This window comes from Gallinula chloropus, assembly GCF_964237585.1.
Source record: "Gallinula chloropus genome assembly, chromosome: Z".
In the NCBI taxonomy this organism is placed as follows: Eukaryota; Metazoa; Chordata; class Aves; order Gruiformes; family Rallidae; genus Gallinula; species Gallinula chloropus.
The window spans coordinates 44,408,873-44,433,213 of record NC_140089.1 but is presented as its reverse complement, the minus strand read 5'-3'; the positions used below and the strand labels follow the sequence as shown (position 1 = coordinate 44,433,213).

General features: G+C 38.4%; 1 protein-coding gene across 1 annotated transcript in view; it reads left to right on the top strand.

Annotated features, from left to right (window-relative positions):
* The first annotated feature begins 311 nt into the window (after window positions 1–311).
* Window positions 312–24,341, top strand: part of AGTPBP1 (ATP/GTP binding carboxypeptidase 1) — a 54,439-nt gene continuing 30,409 nt past the window's right edge. The window contains exons 1-14 of the mRNA XM_084278580.1: window positions 312–365; window positions 1,262–1,332; window positions 8,985–9,115; window positions 9,618–9,685; window positions 10,016–10,079; window positions 10,350–10,496; window positions 11,536–11,667; window positions 13,306–13,399; window positions 15,755–15,792; window positions 17,226–17,434; window positions 17,867–18,044; window positions 20,166–20,263; window positions 21,209–21,325; window positions 21,936–22,645. Coding sequence (XP_084134706.1) covers window positions 1,301–1,332; window positions 8,985–9,115; window positions 9,618–9,685; window positions 10,016–10,079; window positions 10,350–10,496; window positions 11,536–11,667; window positions 13,306–13,399; window positions 15,755–15,792; window positions 17,226–17,434; window positions 17,867–18,044; window positions 20,166–20,263; window positions 21,209–21,325; window positions 21,936–22,645 — 2,018 coding nt within the window. The 5' untranslated portion in view covers window positions 312–365; window positions 1,262–1,300. The remainder of the gene's footprint in view (window positions 366–1,261; window positions 1,333–8,984; window positions 9,116–9,617; window positions 9,686–10,015; window positions 10,080–10,349; window positions 10,497–11,535; window positions 11,668–13,305; window positions 13,400–15,754; window positions 15,793–17,225; window positions 17,435–17,866; window positions 18,045–20,165; window positions 20,264–21,208; window positions 21,326–21,935; window positions 22,646–24,341) is intronic.

The window sequence follows — 24,341 nt, the reverse complement described above, 5'->3', positions numbered from 1 at the left end:
CTGGTACAGCAGTTCAGTACACTATAATATGTAGACACTATTAGCAGACTGTTCATCATCAGCCTGACAGCAGGTCAACACCGCAAGCAAAACAGCACTTGGCTACTTGAGTTCAATAATCTAGTATTTTCTCCCCAGTAAGACCTGCAACCTGGTTTGAATAATCCAGACCTTAGAATTTGTAAAATTGTCTGCATTGTGGTGGACACAGTTGTTTTCTTTTAACTATTCATTTTCTTTAAAGGAAGTCAAGATAGTTTACACTTGAAGAAACCTGGGACACCTGTTAACTTGAGTCAAGCTGGAACTATTGTGAGAAGTTGAGCATTTGCTTCCTGACTGCTGCGAAAAGATTCTGCTTTCAGGTAAATCTGAAAATAAGCTTGATTGATACTTCATCTGCATTAGGCTTTTAGCAATTGCAGAGTGGAAAGAAAACCTTATGCTTGCATGTGCTGACCAAAGATTTTTGAGAAGAGTTACAAATTCCTCTTTGGAGGAGGTGTGTGTTTGTGTGTGTGTGCTTGACTGAATTTCTTACCTGCATTTCCCAAGAGAAGAGCTTTATCTTCTTCATTCTCACCAATTATATATTTTTAACATCACTTTTTCCCCTCTCTGTGCTCTGCCTTCTACCTTAAAACTACATACTGTGCCCTTTGAGGACACTGGGGATTTTTCACAGTGGATGTATTTGTCATTCATGTTAGATCTCAGATGGAAGTACTGAGGTTCAGTTAATGATCCTGTAGGCTGCAACCTTAATTGCTTGGAGGCACCATTTGAGGAAGCAGTGTACCCTGAGGACACTATGTCCTTAAAAGGATAGGAAAATTGAGTCCTTAGCATGCTATGGTTTCTGTCCAAGAAATGTATTCAGGTCTTGCTTAAATAAGAACACCAAACACTCCATGTTTTTCACTATGCCTCTCCTCCTAGTTATCCTATAGATACATGAAGTGGTGGTCAGAAATAAGTATGTTGTGGTGTCTCTTAACAGTTGTCAAGCAAGTTTAAAGAAGAGTGTTTACTGGTTTCAGCAAAAGCTTTGTTACAGTTCTGGCATGGGCATGAAAATGTCTGTTAAGTAACATACATTTCTGTCTTATTACAATCAGGTTCCTGAGCTTAGTAGGACTGAATTGTAATGCAGAAACATACTCCATACTTACATTGCAATAGTTTATTTTATGTGGTGGTAGCATTTCATTGTTAAAGAAAAAAAGATACTGATCATTTGTAGTCATTTAATATCTTCCAGGTTTTTGGAGATGGTGATTTGAAGAGTCAGGTTTTCGATATGAACAAATCAAAACCATCATCTGAAAAAAGGTAAATTTAAAACTATATTGACTTCTCAACATCAAGCTATCTGAGATTTTGTGATAAAGCAGTCTTTATCTTAACATATTTTATGTATCTTACTGCTATGGGCCCCCAATGAGAATGTGTTGAATTATTGATTAGCAATATTCAATATTAGTCAATATTGATTAGCATAAAGTAGCTTCACGTTTAATAAATAACTTTTTAATTTACGTTTTTCAGATAGTGTTAGACATGTGCAAATATACATTAAATTTCATTCAAAGAGTTATCAGTTGATGTAATTATGTCATGCAAGTATTGGCAGAACATAGTTATTTCTACTGAAGTCATTATAGGGCAGCTTTATAATACTGTATAAGGAGCCATGAATTTGTCATAGATGGATGTCATTCTCCAGGAGTCCTGCAGTCCAACACACAGATAGGACAAACAAGAGTGAGACTACAAAAGCATTTAAGAGTTGAAAAGCTGTATTTGTTATTTTCATGATAACTTGTTTTCACAAATATTTGAAAAAGTTAGGTGATTACTAATGGAGGTCATCATGTCTGTTAAGCGTGAGGAAACTATTGAAAGGCCTCAAGTCATACTGTTTTCTTAAGCTAGCACCAGTTAAACCACACTGGTAACCAGCTAATCAGATTTCTAAAGGCAGAAAATAGTCTTAGACAGTCTTAGTTCTCTGAAACACCAGTTATTTCTAAGTGAATGGGTGAATTTGCATGAAGGGCATGATCTACTGTAGATTAATTGGGATGGATTTAAAATTTGAATCTAAATGCCTGTAAAATCATCTTTGCTTATCATTATGGCTATGGAACTCAATCTAAGTACAAAGCTTAATAGGGGTTTTCTATTCCTTGGATCTATCTCACACACAAACAAGAAGTACCAGTCTGATACCAAGTTGTTCCACTGAGTCAGCAAAAGCAAAGTCAGACACTCTGTCAGCAGTGAGTGTTCTTGGAAATACTGCTTCTTATTATGCTGAAAGTATACTATCCCAGAGGATATTAGGTTTTTGTGAAGAGACTACTCAAATGCCATTTATTCATCCTTAGTGTTGTGGTTTTGTGTGGCAAGGTTCTGGTGGAGGAGGGTGGCTGGAGGGGAGGGGTGGCTCTCGCAAGAAGCAGATAGAAGCTTCCCCTGGGCCTGCCAGAGCAAACACCAGCCGGCTGAAGGCCAGAGTTGCTGCTGACCAAGGCCAAGCCAGTCAGTGATGGTCACAGCACCTCTGGGAATCATATTTGAGAGGAAAAAAGCCCACAAGAAGCCACTTCTTGCCACCAGAGAAGGAAGTGAGAAGATGTAAAATACTTTGCAGACACCAAGGTCAGTGAAGAAGGAGCAGGGGAATGAGGCGCTCCAGGTACCAGAAATAAAGATTCCCCTGCAGCACATGGAGAAGACCATGGTGAAGCAGGCTGTCTCCCTGCAGCCCATGGAAAATGGTGGGGAGCGGAGTTGCCATTTGCAGCCTGTGGAGAACCCCACGCTGGAGCAGATGGAGACATGTGAAGGATGCTGTGACCTGGTGGAAAGCCCATGCTCAAGCAAGCTGCTGGTGGGACTTGCAGCCCAGGAAGAGAGGGGCCCACAATGGAGCAGGTTTTCTGGGGATGGGACTTGTGACTCCATGGGTGACCAGGCTGGAGCAGTCTGGTCCTGAAGGTCTGCACCCTGTGGAAATGACCCATGCTGGGGCAGTTGGTGACAGTAGCACTTCATAATCAAAGTAAGGATGTTTCAACCTCCTGGGAGTTGATGGGAGTGGAACAGATGTCTTTGTAGTGAGGGAACCTTGAGAAGATACTTTGTTGAGGGACTTCTTTTTCAAACATGAACCCATGAACGTCTCTGTTCCTCACTGGGCAGTTCCTTACTCTCTTATCTTATCATAGCTTTCCTAACCACAGAAGGAGGAAATCCGCAAAGCTTTCTGGTTAGCTAGAGTCAAGCTGTATGCTTTGGCAACAGCTGAGATGACTGAAAATAGTTTGAGCTTTGACTAATGATCAGAAAAAGAAGGACAAGTTCTTGTAAAGTTATAGATAATTTGAAGCTGGAAATCACTGCAAAAATATTGGGAGGACCAAACGATTTAAAAATGGTCTTGTGAAATGCAGAAAAGAATATTTGATGGTAATGTATGTAAGGCACAGTACTTAAGGTATACCACCGAGATGGATAAAGGGCCATCACATTTGTAGTGGTGAGAGGCAGAAATAGGAAGATCAAACTGCGGGGAGAAAAACTTTCAAATGGAAGGGATACAAAAAATTAGAATGAAGTTGCCTTTGATTATTGAGTCACCATTCCTGTAGGCTTTTGAGGACTGGTTGGGCATATGTTTGTCAGAAAGGGCAGCTGTGGTGGTCTTTCAACTCTGAAAAGAATAGATGACCTTACGAAGTTTTTTTCTGGTGCTCCTTAGTTGTGTTTTTTACAACTGAGCATAGTTAGACACTCTGTGTAACCCCCAGGAACTACAGACAGGTCTTGTGAGAGGGCTTTATAATGGGTAGGGTGAAGAGTGTCTCATTTAGTAACAAGAAGGGTTTCTTCACGCTGTAGGAAAACATCTTGAATGGAATTTGGCCACTGTGCTCCAGGGCACTGTGCTCTGAGGTTCTGCAGTGTCAGCAGCTTAAGCAGACATCTGACTTAACAGGACAGAGTTTATGTTGTACCATTCTGACTATTTCCTTGGTTTACCTAGCTGTTGGGTTAAAAATACTGGATTCTGCAATGCCTTTCTGTTTTGGAGAGCTATCTTTTGGATTTCGATCCTGAATGATTTGTTGGTCAAAAACACCGGAAAGATTCCTATTGCAAATTTGGCTTGTCACAGCACTTATGTACAGGAGCAGAGTAAATTAGACATGTTGTTGTGATTCCTGTTTTACAGCCTATTTGATTTACTGTGTTTTGAAAGCTATTGCAGTATTATAATCATTATGCACATTAGCATAGACTATTAATAAATAGACTTCAATTCTTTCTTTAAGAAGAAAACTTAGTCATAGCTAAGAGGAGGTCAGGGCTTTAATTTGTATTTCAGCTGGTGTTATTGTTAAGAACACTTTATTGGGTAGGCTGAAGACATAAAGTTTATTTGGCTGTACTTCTGTTGGAAGACGTCTTGTAAGATGAATAGCCTAAAACGATTCTAAAGATATCTCTTTGACTGCTGCAGCGAGTGCTCTTTGCTCTTGTTAGAAGCTCTGGTGCCAGGAGGATATTATACCTTTAAATGTTACAACCTGAGTCTTCATACCACCCAGTAGTGCGAATGATTTACCTTTCTAAATTTTTTTCAAGCTTTTAGTAAGTATGGAGAAATTGTTAGGTGCTAATTTTCTGTACATGATACATTACTTTTGTGTGGCAGTATTGCTTGAGTTATGCAGGCCACAGCAGTCAAAACTTAGGTCTGCTCTGAAATTGTAATACCTGTAAATGAGTTTTGTCTTTATGAAAATTTACTTTTGGGGTTTTTGTGTTTGTTCCTAAGGATTGTCTTTGCTTTCAGCTGTTTGCTGCTTTTAAACTATATTTATTTTGTTTTGAGACCGCTGATATACCAAAATGGAAATTCTATATACATACACATGTAATGACCTGCAAATTGAAGCAGAAGTTCTCTTGCAGATTGGTTTATATGTGAGTGTCCTGGTTTCAGTCAGGATGGAGTTAACTTCTTTTGTAGCAGTGGATGGAATGCTGTGCTTGGGAGTTAAAATGAAAACAGTGCTGATAATACCCTGATGTTTTTAGTTTTGTCAGACAGTCAAGGACTTTTTCAGTTATTCATACTTCTCTATTAATGAGAAGTATTAATGAGTGACCCAAACTGGCCAAAGAGTATTCCGTGCCAATTCCGTCATGCTCAGTATAAAGGGGGGCTGATGGGAGGAGGAGCAGGGGCGGCTCCAGGATGTGCAGTTTTTGGGGGACAATCGGGTTCCAGGATGGCTCTGGGTGGCACGGCCTGGTGGGTTCGGTAAGAAACTGCATTGTGTATCAACAGTTTTATATATTTTTTGCTCTAAAGTCCTGTTAGCATTGTTATATTTTATCTTTCTGCTATTTTAGTAAACTATCCTTATCCCAACCCATGGGCTTTTGGTTTTCTTGGTTTTGGGGTTGTTATTTGCCCCTTCCTTTTCCCTTCCCTTGCCTCACCCCTCTCCCCTCCCCCCCCCCCCCCTCCTTCTCCCCCTCCTCTTTCCCTTTAAAGAGCAGGCAGCTGCGTGGATCTCTGCACTCAGCCGGGGTAAAACCACGACAGTCTTTTTTGGTGCCTGAAAGGTTGGGATAATGGTAGATCTGACCCTGACCCGATTGTAATTAAGACAAAGTTGTGATAAGCACTGTTGTTTAAGCAGTCTCTGGTCATGGTGATGTATTTATTCACAAGGCTGTGGTCACGGCTGTGGTCACAGCTGTGGCAGGAAAATGACTGTATGCTGTATGCAGTCCTGGCAGGATTTTTTACCATCTTGGGGATGTGGCTCCTATTTTTGTTCTTGTACTTCATTTTAGTGTATTTCATGATATCAGTCTATGATACAGTGATATCGATGACTATGAGCTTGTGCTGGTACTTGTATGAGATTTTGCTACCCTGTCTGTTCTTTGGACAGGGAGGGGTTAATAACGGCAGCCGATATGGTGGGGATACAGAAAGAAATAACTACACTGCCTTCTTTTCCTTTGGGCTAAATACAACAGCTCTTATAACAGTTTCTGAAAATCTTCAATATACTTGGGATATTCAAACTAGCATTTTGCTGTTGGTAGGTTTGGTGCAGATGGTTCAGTTTTCGTTATATTAAGCAAAGGGTTATGAATACCACTCAAGAGCTTTCTCTGAGGCTGGATAATAACGTGTGGCAGGGCATGTGGCAGAGTATGGGCAAGTACCTAGGCACTTTCTCACACCGAATGGTTTGGAACTTCACTCCTGAATAGCTACAGGACCCTGATAAAGTGACTGCATATCTGAAAAGAAATTGCCGTAAGTTTCCCAGAGATGCACAGCTTACTGCACTGTGCTGGGCCCTGGCCACTATTTACCAAACACTGCTTGGTAGCAGGCAGTACTGTCAGCACTGTTGGAGGGAAAGGAAAGAAAACAGACCAGCAGAGACTGCAGCTGCTGCAACCCCTATGACTGGCACTGTGGCTATTGCAACCACTGTGACTGGCACTGTGGCTACTGCAACACCTGTGACTGGAAATGTGGCTGTTGCAACCTTTCCAACCATTGCTGCAGCTACTGCAATTCCTACAGCAGACACTGCCAATGATTCAAAAAATCAACCCACACCAGTGTCTGTTGCTCCCATACAAAAGAGGAAACACAAAAAGAAGTCGGTTCGCGTAGTGAAGGATGATGACGATGATGATGAGGCGGGGCCATCTCGAGCATCTTGGGATGAGGTGGGGCCATCTGGAGCATCTCTGGATGAGGCAGAACCAGAGGTTGTTGTCACACGATCCCTGACCCTGAGTGAGCTGCATGAGGTTCGAAAAGATTTCAGCCGCCGCCCAGGTGAGCACATCATCACTTGGTTGCTCCCATGCTGGGATCACAGGGCCAGTAGTCTGGAATTAGATGGCAGGGAGGCCAAGCAGTTGGGGTCCCTAGCTAGAGAAGGAGGCAATTGGGGAAAAGCCTCTGGAGGCGACTGCTGGCAAGTGTGAAGGAAAGGTATCCCGTAAAGGAATACATTACATATCAATCACCCAAGTGTAATAGCACAGAGGCAGTTATCCAGCGCCTGAGAGAATTAGCTGTACAGGAGATAATTTATTATGATCTGGACAGCTCACAGCTTCCTGCTGATCCTGATGAAGTCCTATGCACTCCAGATATGTGGCATATATGTGTTGTATGAAGTGCACCAGCAGGGCACACCAATTCATTGGCATCAATGGACTGGAATGATACAGATCCACCAGTGGTTTGGCTGGACTCTCACTTGGTTTGGTTGTAGAGCTGGTGAAGATAACAAAATCCTTTGGAAGTTTGTATACAAGATCAACAGAGCTTGTGATTCCATTCAAATCTTGGGTTTATTTTGGAGTATTTCAAGTTCGGCAGATAAATGGGAAAGTAGAAATAAATGAAACAAAGCTCATGCGAGCAATAATGGCTTTATGTTATTCAGCCTGGTTTTGGATTATGAGAAAGGATTGGAGGGATTATGTTTCGCTTACACAAGGAAAATAATATTTCAGCAACTAAGGCAGTTTTATTTTAGATCAAAAAGCACTTTAAAGTAGATGTCTAGCAAAAACAGAGGAAGTGATATGCTTACTTCACAATGTGAATTTATTTTGATTTTAGCTTTGTGATTAGTGTAACCAAATCTTATTACTTGTGTTAACATCTTGTGAGTATCATCTGTAATCGGAAATTGATTTTTGGTTATGCTTCTCATTTAGATGTCAGTGTGGAAAAATGGAAGTGGTGGAAGCAGTTTCTTTGGCATCTGTTATATCCATTTGCTTTCATGGCACTACAGCCTTTGCTGTCAGATGCTTCTTTTTTTTCCCCCTTGACTTTAAAATTTTTTTCCACATATAAACAAATTATTTTAGCAGACTCAGACTTAACTGGAAGTATGCAACCTTTTTACAGATGTAAAGTAAAAATCAAGGAGTAATAATTCCTCATTGTTATAAGCAAAACTGACAGTATTTATGTAACTGAAGTTATATACTTTAGTTTTATTGCAGGTAGCCAGATCAGTATGTTTGTAAAATGAATTATTGTTGATTATTGTGGGACTGTAATGTTACAAAATTGAGAAGTCAAGGTAGTTAATCCTTGGAAATCATAATTGCCTAAATTACATGACTGTAATTTGAATGTTAAACATTTGTCTAAAAATTACTTCAATGTGGGAATGTGAATCTCAGAACTATTATGGATAATTATTGTGATGTAAAACTGGAGAGAAAGAACAATTTCTAGACTGACTATTTTGAATACTATAAATATTTACATTTTTTTTCTTTCTTTGTAATCTACTTATATGAATGGCTGCTTTGAAATAATTTCTTACAATATATTTTCAAGGCAATTTTGTGATGTCAAGGCCAAAATTTCCTTTGAGTTCAAAGTGAACCCGTATTCTGGTGATGTTCCTTTCCACCTTTTTTTTTCTCAAAATGGTATTCTTCAGATGAGAGGGGTGTTGGTTTGCCTGCTTCATGAATGATAATCTCTTTTACTTCTGAAATGCCATCCTGTAAGTCAAACAGTCTTTGGTACTGTTTGCATCCTGTTTTTCCTTGAGTGGCAGGTTTGATAGAGTATCCTGGTACTTCAATAAACCATATTAAACACAGGTTGCTCTAAATAATGTAACTCTGTCTAGATTTTACTTTACGACCAGTTTCCTGTTCACAGTTGCTCTTGGAGATGTTGTTATGTATAATTTATCTACTACAATGTGGGCTTTGCAAAATCTCTAAATTTGCCAGAATTAAGGAGAATTAATAATTCTTTCCAATTGACATAAAGTATGAAGGTGAACTAGCCACTCTCCTTACTCTGACATGGGATTTCTGTTATTAGTGTTGGTTTGGGTTTTTTTTTAATATAGATGGGAAAATGAATGTAACAATCTTTCTTGTAGCGTTCCTACCAATTCTCGGACTATGTCTCTGCTGTCACAGCTGGAGAAGATCAATGTGGACTCTGTATTAGGGGAAGCAGACAGTGCCAGATGTATTACCTCAAAGATCCTTCATCTGGTTCAGAGTCAAGGTAAGTATCTGAGTTTTGTGGATTTAGCAGTTTTCCTTTTGAGTGTTCCTTGTGTTTCTTCCTTGCTGGACTTATCTACTCTCTGTTTTTGTGTGGTGAACCGAAGTTATGCACCCATTTTTGTCACTGATTGTTGAAAGCACCAGGCCGAGTGTGATACTACCTCATCTAGTATTGGTTACACTGAGTGCATTCTGCATTGTTAACTAGCTATAATTTAAGTATTAATTCACAAAATGTGTGTAGGTGTATCTATATGTGAAAAGTTATCTGGAAGAGAGCTTTGTGGAACATTTTTTTTTCTTAAACTTTATTTTCTCTGGGGTATGTTAAGGTTGTTGAATGAGTGAAAGCAAAAACTGCATTTTAAACTCAAGTCCTTTACTTAGTGACTTCTAGCTCTGAAGTTTTTAGTAGGTTTTATAATTTGCCTTGTAGATTTTCTGATAAATCTGTATATGCTAGTATATTAAAAGAAAAAATGTCTTTTTCTCACTGGCAGAAAAAACAAAGAAGGAGATGACTTCTAAGGGCTCCACTGGAATAGAAGTTATCCTGTCAACTCTAGAGGTAATCTTTGTGGTTATGAGTTCATAGCAAATTTTCATTGTATCATTGATCTTCATTTTACTGTATGTGTTATCCTTGCTAATCTGCAAAACTTGTGTTAAGACTGTGATGACTAGATAGTCTCTGATTTTTAAATATTCTAAGAAATTATTTGTCAACTATCAGTTGTAATTAATATGTCATGCTACAAACTAGACTTTAATTGGTTTTATGGTTAATTCAGGCTGTGTACTGGGACAGTTAGCTGGATGGTTACCTGTTAAGTTCAGTTTGGTTTAGTATCCCCTAGCTTTAAATGTCTAAAACACTGTCTCTCTATTTTTATTGCAGAATACAAAAGATCCTCAAACTATTCTAAATATATTGAATATTCTCATCGAGGTAGTCTCAGTTGGTAAGTTGTCATTAAGGAGCAACTTGTGGTTATATTAGTTTATTCCTCTGAAGACTTTTATTGCTGTTTTATGTGGGGGGTTTTCTCCTGATCGAAGGGTGAACATAAAGACTACAATCACCTTTCAGAAAAGAATACCAGCATGTTCTTGCGTAGCGCAGACACATGCGAAGAAAATACTGCTGTTCTAAGGACTTCCTTTACGATAATTGTAGCTTAGGTACTTAACGGTTGTTTGGACTTGGAGATATGAGTTACTTTAATTTCCAGGTGGTGGTCGGAGAGCGAGTGTCTTAGTCACTAAAGGAGGGACACAGATCTTATTACAGCTGCTTCTCACTGCCAGCAGAGACACTCCACCAAATGAAGAATTAATGGTGCTTCTTCATAATCTTCTTGCAAAAATCGGTCCAAAAGGTGATGATGATATACTTTAGTTTGTGGTGGGTTAACCTTGGCTGCGGGCAACTAAAGCTGCTCTATCACTCCCCTCCTCAGCTGGACAGGGGAGAGAAGATACAATTTAAGTTTTGCGGGTCAAAATAAGGACAGGAAGTGAGAATTTGTCACGGGCAAAACAGACTCAAGAAGAATTAAAATGCATCTAATTTATTACCCAATCAAAAAGCAGGATAATAAGAAATAAATCTAAACAACACCCCCATCCCTCCCTTCCTCTCAGGCTCAACTTTATTCTTAATTTCTCTCCTTCATCCCCTTCAATGGCACGGGGAAATGGGGATTTCTTTCAGTTCATCACAAGTTGTTTCAGCCACTCCTTCCTCCTCAGTGGGAGGACTCCACATGCTCTTCCTTTCTAGGTCACAGCCTCTTTCACATGTCTCCACCTGCTCCAGTGTGGAGTCTTCCATGGGCTTCATGGGGACAGCTTGCTTCACCAGGAGAATCAATTTTTTGGTGCCTGGAGCGCCCCTTCCCCACCCCCCATTTTTCACTGACCTTGGTGTCTGTGGAGTTTCTTACATTATCTCGCTCCTTTTGCTGACTGCAAAAACCTCAGATTTCTTTTTCCCTTCTTAAATATGTTATCCCAGAGGTCTACCACCATTACTGATCAGCTCAGCCTTTGCCAGCAGCATGTCTGTCCTTGAGCCCAGCTGGTACTGGCTCTGTCAGTCCTGTGGAAAGCTTCTAGCTGCTTCTTGCGGAAGCCACCCCTGCAGCCACCCATCCCCAAGCCCCTCCTCCTGCTACCAAGACCTTTTGATGCAAACCCAAACCAATGTTTTATAATTGAAATTTAAGAAAAATTTTGTATCCAGTGTACTCAGAATTGGTAGAGGAGAACAAAAGGAAGAGTAAAATAGGAGAAAAGAATGGTGAAAAACAGGCACACAGTTTACATTAGTAGAAGGAATTTGCAGTTCATATAACTTTTATTTTTGATGGTAATTTGAAAATTAATGTGATTGATCTTGTATTTCTTTGATGTTAGACAAAAAGATTGGCATGAAAGCAAGAATCAGTGGTGCCCTGAACATATCACTGAATTTAGTGAAGAACAATTTACAGAACCACAGGCTAATACTGCCTTGTCTTCAAGTATTAAGAGTTTATTCAACCAACTGTAAGTATCTCAGATAATTATTCTTTCCCATGTGATACAGTATTTTTTCACCTATACATAGTTAAAAATATAGGATCTAAATGTTTCATTTTAAATGCTTAAAATAGCAATTTTTGTCTGAACTTCTTTTTAAATCAGATCACTTAAATTCTAATAAAGTGTGATACACTTCTTGTGTATCTGTTTTTCATTCAGTATGTGTGTCTCTATTATAGCTGAGTGGAATTTTGAGTCACCTAATTTGCGTAAGTGCTGAGGCTTTAAGATCTAAACCAGAAATGCTAACAATGCCTGCAGAAGCACTGCAGATTAAACAGTTAATCTCTGTATCATACATGGTAATGGTTTTGACTTGGTTGTTTTTTTTCTTTTCTACTATTTCATTCATGATTGCTAATGTAAACCTTGGTTCATACAGGAAATGTTTCTTTTCTTTATTTAACCTTCCTTTTGTTCCTTGTCTTGAAGTGCCTTGTTGTTGGACTCCTTCTTCCACAAGAGCCTGATTCATTGTTTGTTAGGCATTGGAGTGGCTCTTGCTGCATCTCTACTGTTGGTTAGATGCTCTTAAGTTTTTCCATTGATCTTGAAATGGCCATTAAACCTCTTAAATGTGAGAGATAGAAAATATAATCACATTCATCCAAGACAATTGATCCGATGATTTGTAAGATTATGTTTTCAGCCATTCACTGGAGCACCTCTAATTCATACAGTCCCAATACTTTTGAAATGTGGAAGCTTTATTTATTTGAGCTCTCTGATAATGCTGCAAAATGGAGGAGTTTAATACAGGTAGCTCAGCTGAAAACTTGTTTCATCTTGAAAGTGGGAAATGGAACTGTCTCTCTAGTTCGTATTCTGCTTAGATCAAGTTGATCTTTCTGTATGTCCCACTCCATAAAAACAGAAAAAGTAGTAGTTGATTACATTCTGATGTGATTTAAAGTTTGTGCATAGTTGCTACAGGAATGGAGTCCTAATTTTTCTTAGGTTCTAGTGGTCTAATGTCTTCTAATAATGATACTGTGTTCTGGTTCTGGCCAGGCCAGAGTTACCTCCCCAGACTCCCCAGGGTGGTCTGAGTGCAGCTTGTCCCCACCTTGTGCAGTACTCTGTGGTGGTGTCAGGTTGGTCAGGTACTCTGTGTTATCACTGGGTAGGAGTGGAATTTGCCTCGGGCTGTTATTGTTCCTGTTTCATGGAGATTTTGTCAGTAAACTGTACTTATCCCAACCCACAGAGGACCAAGTGAATGGCCTGTGGTGCTCAGCCACTGCTTGGGGCTGAACTATCACACGTTGCAAGTTAGGTTCAAATACTAAATTCTACCTATGTAACAGTGTTTGTTATGCTCAAGTCAAGTTTTAGTTGCCCTCTTCCTACTTTGAATTTAGCACTATGCAGTCTGAACAGTCAGGAACTGAATTTTTGTGCTAGTTTCAGCAGTTTGTATGTTTGTTGGATGTTGGGCTTCAGTCATAAACATCCAGTGTGTGTTTCCTGAATGCAGGTGTGAGCATTGTTTCTTTTCAAATAGATTTTTAAAATTTATTTAGTTTGAGTGTATTGGTTTCTTTCTTTTGCCTTTCTTACTGTATTATCTTAAAATGGATTGTTTGTTTTTAACTCTACCAGCTGTAAATGCAGTGTCCTTAGGAAAGAATGGAGTAGTAGAATTGATGTTTAAGATCATTGGCCCTTTTAGTAAAAAGAACACCAGCCTTTTGAAGTAAGTAATATCTCTTTAATATTGTACATGGAAATACTTTAGATATGTTTCAGAACTAAGTTGTAAATGAAAAATATTAGAGAAATTACATTAACTTTCAAATATGAATTAAATTTTGGGGGTGTTGGGAAGGAAAAACCAACCACAAATCTGACAGTTTAATTTTACCCAGTCAAGTAATGGAATATATATTTGAATGCCTAGTTATGGTACTGCTTAAAGAATAATGTTAAAATGTTGGGGGTTTTTAATCTTTTAATATTCCTGCAGGGAAATTGCAGGTACAGTAGTTATTCTCAAATGAAGACAAACAGATGAAGACAACCCCATCATTTTTCAATTTGTTGAATTGGATCCCAAATCTCCTTTGTGGTTTTTAGAGTGACACTATCTGTTTTACTTTGGTAGGAGTTTTCTTTCAGGTTTACTTCAAAGCAATTAGAGACTCTCAAAGCAAACCCATACCAGCAATATCCCATCTAGTGAGCTATTGTTTGTTTAAAGTAATCACTGCATACATCAAAGTGGTATAATTCACTTTGGTGAATTACAACAAGGTTTTTTTTCCTAAAAAAAAACCCTTCCCTGAATTTAGGGTAAAAATAGGTACAGATCTAACTGGAGATACAGCCTTTTTCTTTTTTAAACACTACCACCTTTTAGCAGTACATAGCTGTTGAAAAATGGAATTATACATCTGGTTAACAATAATATTCTCATGGTGTTCATACTGTTGCTTCAGTACAAAGGGAAAAAAATGGTTTTTATCTAAACGTAGTATTTGTGGTCACTGGAGTAGCTTTTTAAAAAATGCCCTGCCTCTTTAAGCCCTGGCTAAAATTAGACATGTGAACTTACTGTTCCATGATGTTGAGTAATCCTTGTTTATGGTCTAAGATCAGATGTGTGAAGCCTGTCTTTACAAAGAGGGTTAAAATAAGTATATGCTATTTTCTAGTTGTATGTGTTAATTCACAGAATCACAAGGTTGGAAAAGACCTTTGAAGATCATAGAGTCCAACCATGTCCATCCCAAGCTAAACCATATCCCTAAGTACCTCATCTACTCTTTTTTTGAACACATCCAGGGAAGGTGACTCAAACCCCTCCCTGGGCAGCCTGTTCCAGGCCCTGACAACTCTTTCAGTAAAATTTTTTTTTCTAATATCCAATCTAAACCTGCTCTGGCACAGCTTCATGCCATTCCCCCTTGTTCTATCTCCTGTCACCTGGCTGAAGAGACCATCGCCCACCTCTCTACAACCTCCCTTCAGGCAGTAGTAGGTGGTGATAAGGTCTCCCCTCAGCCTCCTCTTCTCCAAGCTAAACAGCCCCAGCTCCCTCAGCCACTCCTCATAGGATTTGCCCTCCAGCCCCTTTACCAGCCTGGTTGCCCTTCTCTGCACTTGCTCGAGGACCTCAATGTCCTTTTTATGGTGAGGAGCCCAGAACTGCACACAGTACTCAAGGTGTGGCCTCACCAATGCCAAGTTCAGGGGCACAATCACCTCCCTAGACCTACTGGCCACACTGTTTCTGATACAAGCCAAGATTGCCATGCATGCAGGCTGAATATGAGCCACTGCTGGCTCATATTCAGCCTGCAGTTAGCCAACACCCCCAGGTCCTTCTCTGCATGACAGCTCTCCAGCCAGTCTCCCCCAAGCCTGTAGCGCTGCATGGGGTTGTTATGTCCCATGTGCAGCACTCTGCACTTGGCCTTGTTCAACTTCATCCCGTTGGCCTCAGCCCATCGGTCCAGTCTGTTCAGATCCCTCTGAAGAGCCTCCCTACCCTCAGGCAGACCAAGATTTCCTCCCTGCCTAGTGTCATCTGCAAACTTACTGAGGGAACAAATTGAGGCAAGATCTTTGTGTACATGAAAAATCTTACACTGACAGTCTTGTATAGATCGATGGGCATTACTCCTTGAAATATTCATACACTGCCAGTTTTGACCTACACTTTTCTCTAAGTGTCCTTTGCTTTGTGAAAATACTTGTTCTGCTGCTAATCTAAAAAGTTGAGTTTCAGAAGTATCTCCTGCATAAAGTATGGTTCACAGACATTATTATGTTGTCACTTAAGGTGTTTTTTTTTCAAAGGCTGAAAATTTGTATAACAACTGCATCAATATTTTTAACTTTCACTGAGAGACTTCAGATGTAGCAGAGATGCATGATATTTTAGGAAAACCCGATTTTAAAAGCAAAATCTGTGACAGTGCATCCAGGAAAACATGAGGATAGATGCCAAATAAATCTGTTAGCAGTAAACTTTTTGTATAGCTTTACAGTGTTGTAGATTAAGCTTATTGGTTGGTTGTTGTTTTGACTTCTCTTGTTATGTTGACAGGGTTGCTTTAGACACACTTGCTGCATTGCTAAAATCAAGTAAGTGTTTGACTACAAGAAACTGTTTGCCTAGTTGAGATAAATATATATTTGTGTGTGTATATATATGTATATATACACAGAGTAAAAAGAATATTAAATCCATGGCCAAAACAAGGCTAGGAAATTTAGCAACAAGGCCACAGTTTATCTGCAGCCTCTGGTGCTTTAATATTTGTGTGGTATACATGTATGTTTAGTAACTAGTTATTGTCTCAAGTTACAAAGCAGAAAGGCCTGTTCTGCTTCAGCAGAACTGAACTGAATCTAAGGTGTAGAAATACCTGTTACAGTCACTCACCTCAGCCCTTTGGTAACGACTGTCTGTAATTTAACTCCTGTCCATCTGACAATACCTGTTGGATAGCAGGAGAAAATATAGGGTTCCTTCAGGTACCTTTCTGAGTAATTAGGTCTTGTGTCCTAATGGCAAGCCTGTCAGTGATGCTTTATGAAGTGGAACCAGGTGTAACAAAGCAGTGGATTCCGACTAGTGTCATCTCTGCAGGTTTTTCACTAAGATTGTAACTAGCAAGGAGTTAAAAACTCATTCTCCAGATAGCTGTGTAAAAGCTACAGCATCCTTCGTAGTTTTAGTGGAGATGTACAGGGACTGAGAGGTGGCCAGATTTGCAGGAAAACATTTCAGACAGGCAGCAGGGAACGTCGGTGCCGATGTTGCAGGGTGCCAAGGTCTCTCCTATTCGATCAGCGTGGTTCTTGGTCTTACGAGTTTGCTCATTGACCGATTTTGAAATTTGTCCTTGCGAAATACAGTGAAAGAAGTATTTCAGAATTGCTGCTAGTGTCCTGCTCTGTAAATTGGCAGTTAAACTTGGGGAAATAAACTAAAAGTTGAAAAGGCATGTCTTTAAAACAAGAGGTCCTATGCATTTATTTTGAGATGTCTTACCCAATCCTGAGTGGGTTTGACATTATAATTTCCTGCATTTTATGTAAGTAAATCTCCTCATAAAAATACTGATGTCCACTGTGTAGAGTCCTGTTGTCATACTGATCACCCAGTATTTAGGGTAGAGATATTTTAAGTTTATATATTTCAGTGATAGCTGCTGCAAAACTGTATGCATTACAAGCAGTAAGAAGTCTTTCAAATCTTGTATCGACGCAGCGTATGTGGACAGAGATAGACGTGCTTTATATAAACACTTTTTAAAAAAAATTAGGTGACAGTATCTTAAAATGGCTTTTAAATGTAGTGTGCCGTATTCTGGTAAATTCTGTAAATTAAATCCAATGTTAATATAAAGAACGAAGTGTAAACTACTGTCCTCAGCTTGATGCAAAACCTTGTCAAGATTGGCTAAAATAGTACTTTAAACAATTCAGCGACTGGAATTTAACATTGATTTGAAAGTAATATCAGAGTCATTTGGCAATTTTTAATTCTCTTTCCTAACTTTTTTATAAAGAAACAAATGCCAGGAGAGCAGTAGACAGAGGATATGTGGAGGTGCTTTTAACAATTTATGTTGATTGGCACCGTCATGATAGTCGACACAGATACATGCTGATACGTAAAGGAGTTTTACAGTGCATTAAAAGCGTTACAAGCATCAAATTGGGAAGAAAAGCATTCATTGATGCCAATGGGATGAAAATTCTTTACCACACTTCACAAGTAAGTTCAACACAGGTTTTTTTTTTCATTGTTGCTTTTGCCTCTAAGGCTTTAAAAATGCATCCGAACCTCAAAATTGTCATTGTTCTTTTATGTCGCTCCTGATTATGGGGGGTAAGAATTTTTTTCTGTACTTGACTAAAGCAGAATGAAAGTGTACAGAATTAAATTAGTATTTAATATTATTGGGCTGTGACAGTCTCTGGAGGGGCTGCTGAACTTAATTTTAAAAAGGGGGGGAAGTTTTAGTTTTCAGGTTTTTAAAAAAGGTGAATTTGAGTTGGTAGAAGTTCTTCTGGCCTTCAAAGGAGACATTAGAAAAATTTATTGTAAATAAAATACTTTGCTATTAGTGCATTCTTGAAGTCAGTAAAGTAAACGTAGTTTGACTATCAGATTGTGAAAGATGTCTTCATTATTTTCTGTTAACAGGAGTGCCTTGCAGTAAGAACTCTTGATCCCCTTGTCAACATGTCCAGCCTAATAATGAGAAAATGTTTTCCAAAAAATCGTCTTCCTTTACCAACTATTAAAAGTACTTTTCATTTTCAACTCCCAGTTATTCCTGCCAGTGGTCCTGTGGCTCAGCTTTACAATTTGCCTCCTGATGGTATGGTAATGTTATAATATTTTTGTCTTTGTTTCCACCTTACATAAAGATAACTTTAGACTTACTCATTCGTGATATTTGTGTTCTCCACTAAAACTTGGACTCATAAATGCTTCTCAGCTAGTGAATGTGGAACACCAATTACTTACTAGTACTAAGTTTTGACTGATCAAAATTTTGTCTACACGTATATTTCTGAGACATAAAATTAATATAAAACAGGACTTAAAATATGATGTGTATCAAACTCTGAAGTGTAAAGCATGTGCTGTGCATATTAGTCTACAGACTTGAATGGGGTCTCTTTTACACTCACTCTTCATATACATTCTCTGTTGGGAAATGGAATGTATGCATTCTGGTTTACAGGAGTGTATGTTCCTTTCTATTGCTGTGATAAACCAGATGTAATGAACTTAGATTAACGTGTGCCATTTGAAGCATCATATTTTATATTACTGTGGCCATTCCTTCATTTGCACAATGAGAGAAGTGGAGCTCCTTTCTTGGGTCTGTTGCAGTCTCTTAGGCAACACTTGTCTATAAAGCGTTTGTTTTGTGTGTTGTAGGAGGTAGTCATCCCATGGTGAGCAGCTCTCATTATTTTTGGACAGTTAATGTTGAATGCCTTTTCAGATACAGTGAAACAGCTTGACACCTGGGTAGGCAACTGGTGAAGTTGCTGTCAGAAAGTTACTCTAAAATTGCAAGGCAGTGTCATACTTCTTTACATCTTATTCACAATGTCTTCTAAAACAAAGTGTGAAAGACAACAGCTATCCAAATGAGGGTCATGCTGGTCAGGCTCTAATTGCATGAGTTTTAAAGCTTGTTTGAGTTTTATCTTCAGAGCAGAAAATAGATCCAAAATCCATGAACATTAAAACTCTACTTAATGCAGTAATTTTGGTACTACATAATACCTATTTAGAAACTTCCTGTTTTGTTGAAGTAAACTAATGATAGTTGGGTTTGTTTTTTTAATAAGTTTGTTATATATTAAAAAAAGTGGAAAACCTGAGGAAATAGGATATGTAGGATTTTATTTTAAGGCAAAAATACTGTATTAAAGATCTGTGAAATGTTGGGGTGGGTATTCAAAAGTATGTTCTTTATAGTCAGCACTTTTAAAAGCAATACATGTAGCCACTCTAACTACACTAGAAAATCAGTATAATTTGCAAGCCTCTCAGTGAGCCTTTTACTAACAGCACATTACCTGTGTGGAGAACACTCTTTCAGAAAACATAACAAAAACCCCAAGGACACGAACTGCATGAAATACCTTGAAAAAGATTGGATTTGCCACTAGTAAGCAGAACATCTGCCAGCATAATCAGTTCGTGCCCCCTCCCACATTTTAGGGAGTTAGCCACATTCTCGTTAATCAAGTCTGAGCAAATTGTTTACTTTCCCTTGATTTGCTTTGTTAAAAATGAGGAAGTCCTAAATCTTTCAATGTACTGGCTCTCTAACTCAAGTAGGAATCAGTCATTAATGACCAAATAATTCCACATCTAAAAAGTAGCATCTCACGCAATGGTTTGAGGGTAAAATTCGGTTCCTAGCCTGGCCATGCTAAGCAGTTGCAGTAACCAGTCTCCTTGAGTATTTTCCTCACTGGTCGAATTGCCAGTGTTATGTTTATTGCTTTTTTTTTTTTAATTGCTAGGCCCTGTATAAGCAAGACTAGAAAGGTGAAGAGGGTTCTTTTTAGCACCGTTACCTGATACTGTGTCAGTGTTAGCTGACATGACTAAAGGCTGTTAGGACATGAATTTTACTTTTTTTGGTCATGGTCATCATTTATTTACTTTGGCAAAAGGTGTTTTCTGGTTTCTTTTTTGGTAGGGGTTTTTTTGTTGTTGTTGCTGGGGACGTTGGGTGGTGTGCTTTGGTTTGGTTTTGTTTAAACCAGAGATCTTTAAGCCTGCAGTATTGTCACACAATCGTTTTGTAAGTTTGCTAATAGTAATTTATGTTTACTAGTTAGCTTTCACAATTTTTTTCAAGTGTTAAATAAAAAGGCAAATATACCTAGAACATACATATTAATATTTTTTTAAAAAATTGTATTGGATTAAATGCATAATTTGTATAACAAATTTTTTTGCATTACAGTGGATGATGTAGTAGATGAAAGTGATGACAATGATGATGCTGAAACAGAAACAGAAATTGAAATAGAAAATGATGATGACAAGGACCAACATTTTAAGGTTGGTATGAGAAGACAAGAGGCAAATTATCAGGCAGAGCAGTTTTTTATATTTGGAAGCGGCTTGAGTCATGTCTAAAGTTGTATGTTTTAAGTGATAAAAATATCTTGAAGTTTTCAGGGCAGCTTATAAAATTAAATAAACTATTGAAACTTAAGGGGGGTGCAGCTTGAAAATATCAATCTTTGTTGTTCAGGCTGCTTCAGGATTTTTATGAAAACCTCTTTGCTTCACACTTGATGTGACTGGAGTACAGTGGATCAGAATTGCGAAATTTCAGCAGTGTTCTGTTCCCAGCTTGCATTTCCCCCAGCCCTCTCTTCCAGCTATGCTGCTCAGTATGTAGGAGCAGCTGTAGCTCTTTCTATCATTCTGGCCTGGGATTGCTTCGGTCAGTGTTTCAGCAAGGTAACTTAAAGCTCTGCCACCTGTAGAGGCAGATACCGGAGCTCTCACTTTTGTGTCACCTTTAGGAAGGTCTTGTGCTGCCCTCCATCTGCCAGTCAGGTCATGAAAAGACATTTGGTTGCAATTGTCTCATTCTATATTTTTATGCTACATTTATTCAGGAATTAATTGAATTGTCTGTCCAGGGACTGGAATGACAAAGTCTAATAAATGCTCTCATAGGCTCTGGTGAAGGGAGTGTCTGTCTTGTACGTAGTTATTTCTTTGTCTCTGCAGTCTGATGAAATATCCACACTCCAGGTTGCAGGAATTATGTGTGGATGTGATGTCTGTGCATAATACATTTGGATGAAGAAAATAGAGCTGTTTGTAATATTTTGGTTGAACTGGAGGCTTTGGCATGCTAACAAAGCTAGCCCCTTAAACCTTTACGGCAGAAGGCGTAGTTCAGCTATCAGAAGATTAAAAGTGAGTGTAATCACTTCAGAAGTTTTTTCATTTTGGATGTAAGATTTATTTGTTCTGGTGCTCTTTCAGAATGATGATATTGAGACTGATATTAATAAACTGAAACCTAGACAGGAACTGGGAAGATCTGTGGAAGACCTGAAAATGTATGAGCATTTTTTCCCAGAACTTTCAGAAAACTTTCAGGTATAGTATGAGATTTACAGTGCATTCCTCGTCATGACACATTGACTCTGGAACACACTTTGATGTTCTATTTTAAGGTGTATAGTTCCTATAGCCGAAATATGAGAGTCTGTAGTTGTAGAGCTACATGTGAATGGTGTATATTGAATTATATAGGTAAATGTTATGGGTTACTTTGATATGACTGAAAACAGGAATGTGGGCAGATATAAAGGAAACCAGTTTTCTGATATCTAATTATTGCTCACAGCAAAAAGGGAAATACGAAGAAAGAAAACAAGATTTCTGACTAAGAGTCATTGTATTAGGTGTTTCCTTAAATGCTGTGCACAACTCAAGTAGTTTAAAATATCTGAGGATTCACATTGACTTGGTAATTTGTTAGTGGTGAACTACTTGTTTATTGGTTTGATACTATGTAAAAGCTGAAACTTGCTATGTATTTATAAGTTTAAAACGTTTTAACTGTCATCTTTAATACTAGATTTATGGATTTATTTCAAAATAGATCTCAGGGATAATGAAAGAGAAGAAAGGTTTTTAATGAAACTTTAGGAAAAATTTTCTTTTTTAATACTTGTTTGGGTTTTTTCCCTCTTATTTTTTTAAGGAATGTGATTTAGTTTCCAAGGAACCAAAGCCTTTTGTACCTGATGCAAATCTGGGTGGACCTATTGTTGTTCCTACAGCAGGAGAGGAGCATTCTGCTGAAGAGAAGCAGTCAACAAAAGTAGTTGCTGCAAAGGAGAGCCATCCTTTCTTGACAGAGGAATGCAATATAAGACCAGCCTTTCTGGAACTACCAAAGAAAGATAGCATCCAGGACAGTAGTTTACATCAGCAAAATGATGACAGAAACCTGCTTCCATCATGCCACTGTCTGAGCCAAGAAATTGTGAAAGGCTTGGACAGAGTTAGTCTACAGAGCAGTGCAAAAAATGATCAGTGTTATGGTACAGGGTGTGTAATAAAGAAGGAAAGCAAACCTAGCCTTACTGAACTTGCTTGTAGTAAACCTTGTGAACATGTTTCACCCTGTGGCAGTAGCCTCTTTGAGGGACCATCTGTCCAGCTGGGAAAACTCTGCTGCACTGGAGTAGATTCGGAGGAAGAGGATACCAGATCTAGTTCACCAGGGGAACAAATTGTGCTTGAGGTTTCTGATGTATCACCAGTTCATGACTGTGATCTGTATATCGAAATGGTAAAAACCACAAAATCTATTCCTGAATACTCAGAAGTGGCCTATCCAGATTATTTTGGCCATATTCCACCCCCATTTAAGGAGCCTATTCTAGAAAGGCCGTATGGAGTGCAAAGGTGAGTTACCATACTCCTTTTGTGTTGGCTTGTTTTTTGCTCCACTGAGAAACAGTCTTTAGGATGAGATTAACAGGTGTATATATACAGTCTTTACTCTGGCATCTAAAACTAATTTCAGTACAAAGTAATCTGAAGATAGGTGAGTAGGCATAGGTTGATGCAGTCATAAAGAACAACAAAATCTGATTCTGTAGTTGCTAATTCTAATTCTGTAATTCAGCTTCTAGTCTTCCTTTCTGCCTTCCCACCATCCCCCATCTAGGCTTTCAAGTTTGTAAAAAAAGAACCCAAACAAAAAACCCCCAAACAACCAAAAAACCCATCAAAATAAAACCAATCCGGGGGAAAAAAAAACAACAACCAACCCCCCCACCACCTGATTATTACACAATCATAGAATGTGTACAGTTGAGTGCTCCCTTCAGGTCTTAGCAAAGATAGAACAGTTGAGAGTTTAAAGATACTGCAACTCTTTCCTGTGTTAAGAAAAGCTGTATTTCAGGAAAACATAGCGGGGGCGGGAGGGAAAATTAATACACTTAGGTGTTTGGTTTTAGTGTTTGCAGTAATACTTAGGGGTAACAGGCTGAGGATCCAGTTTGTGTTAGGTCTTCCAGAATACCACAAAATAACAGAGAAAAACCTCAGAACAACATAAAACCAACACATCAACTCACCCATTTATTTCTTCATTGAGAAATATTAGAGGATGACAAAGGATGATGTGACTCCTAAGAATAATTTGCAGAGGTGGTATGAACAGCTACCTCATGCGTAGTTGCTGTAAAGACAAATGAGCATGTTAGCAAAACATGAAATAAGCTTGAGACCTTGCCTCTTGCTTAATTATTAGGCTGAATCTTTTCAGCTTTATACTTAAAATCAGTTCCATAAGATTCTTCACATTACATTTCTTAAAGATGATTAAGAAGTTAAGTGAATTAAGGTTGTATAATTAAAATCCTTCAGCTGCTTCACCTGTGTGGTAAAGTGATTTTCCTATTGAAATGACTGAGGGTTTAAACACTAATAGCATAATGGAACACACCTTTACTAGAAAGCACAGCTCAGTGTTGAAGAAGAATCTTCGCTATAAATGTGTTTTTTTAAGATACATTCAGTTGATTTAGAAGGGATATAGGTCATTTCTGATTCCAGACTAAGAACTGTATTTTAAGAAAGTATTGCAAAACTTCGTATATGTTTTTGTAGTACTTCATTTAATTCTAGTCTGAATTATTAAGTCAGATAATTATTTCAGTTCTCATTCTTCTTGCAATGAAGCACTCCATTAACTCTGAGTTTTGACCAACAAACCTACTTGTGTGATTAAACATAAAAGCTGATTTCTAAACCTTAAAGGTAATTCAAGGTTATATTTTATTTTAACTTGAAAATATTTTCTTCCTGTTGCATTTTCTTTCTTGAAAGTAACTTTTTTGGTTTTGTGTGAAACAAGAATGAAATAACAGGTAGTGTTGCTAAACTTGAATCAAAAATCTTGTGTCACCTTTCGAATTACGGTGTTCTAACAGTTCAGTTTTCTGCAAATAACTGAGTTTTGTTACTGTAGTGTAACAAACTTCTGAAATGGGAACTTGTTCAAAAAGGGCTTAATCATTTAAGGAATTTATGGGAAGGTGGTTAAAACCAAGTAAACATGAAGAAGCCTTTAAGTCTTCTAGAAAGCTGT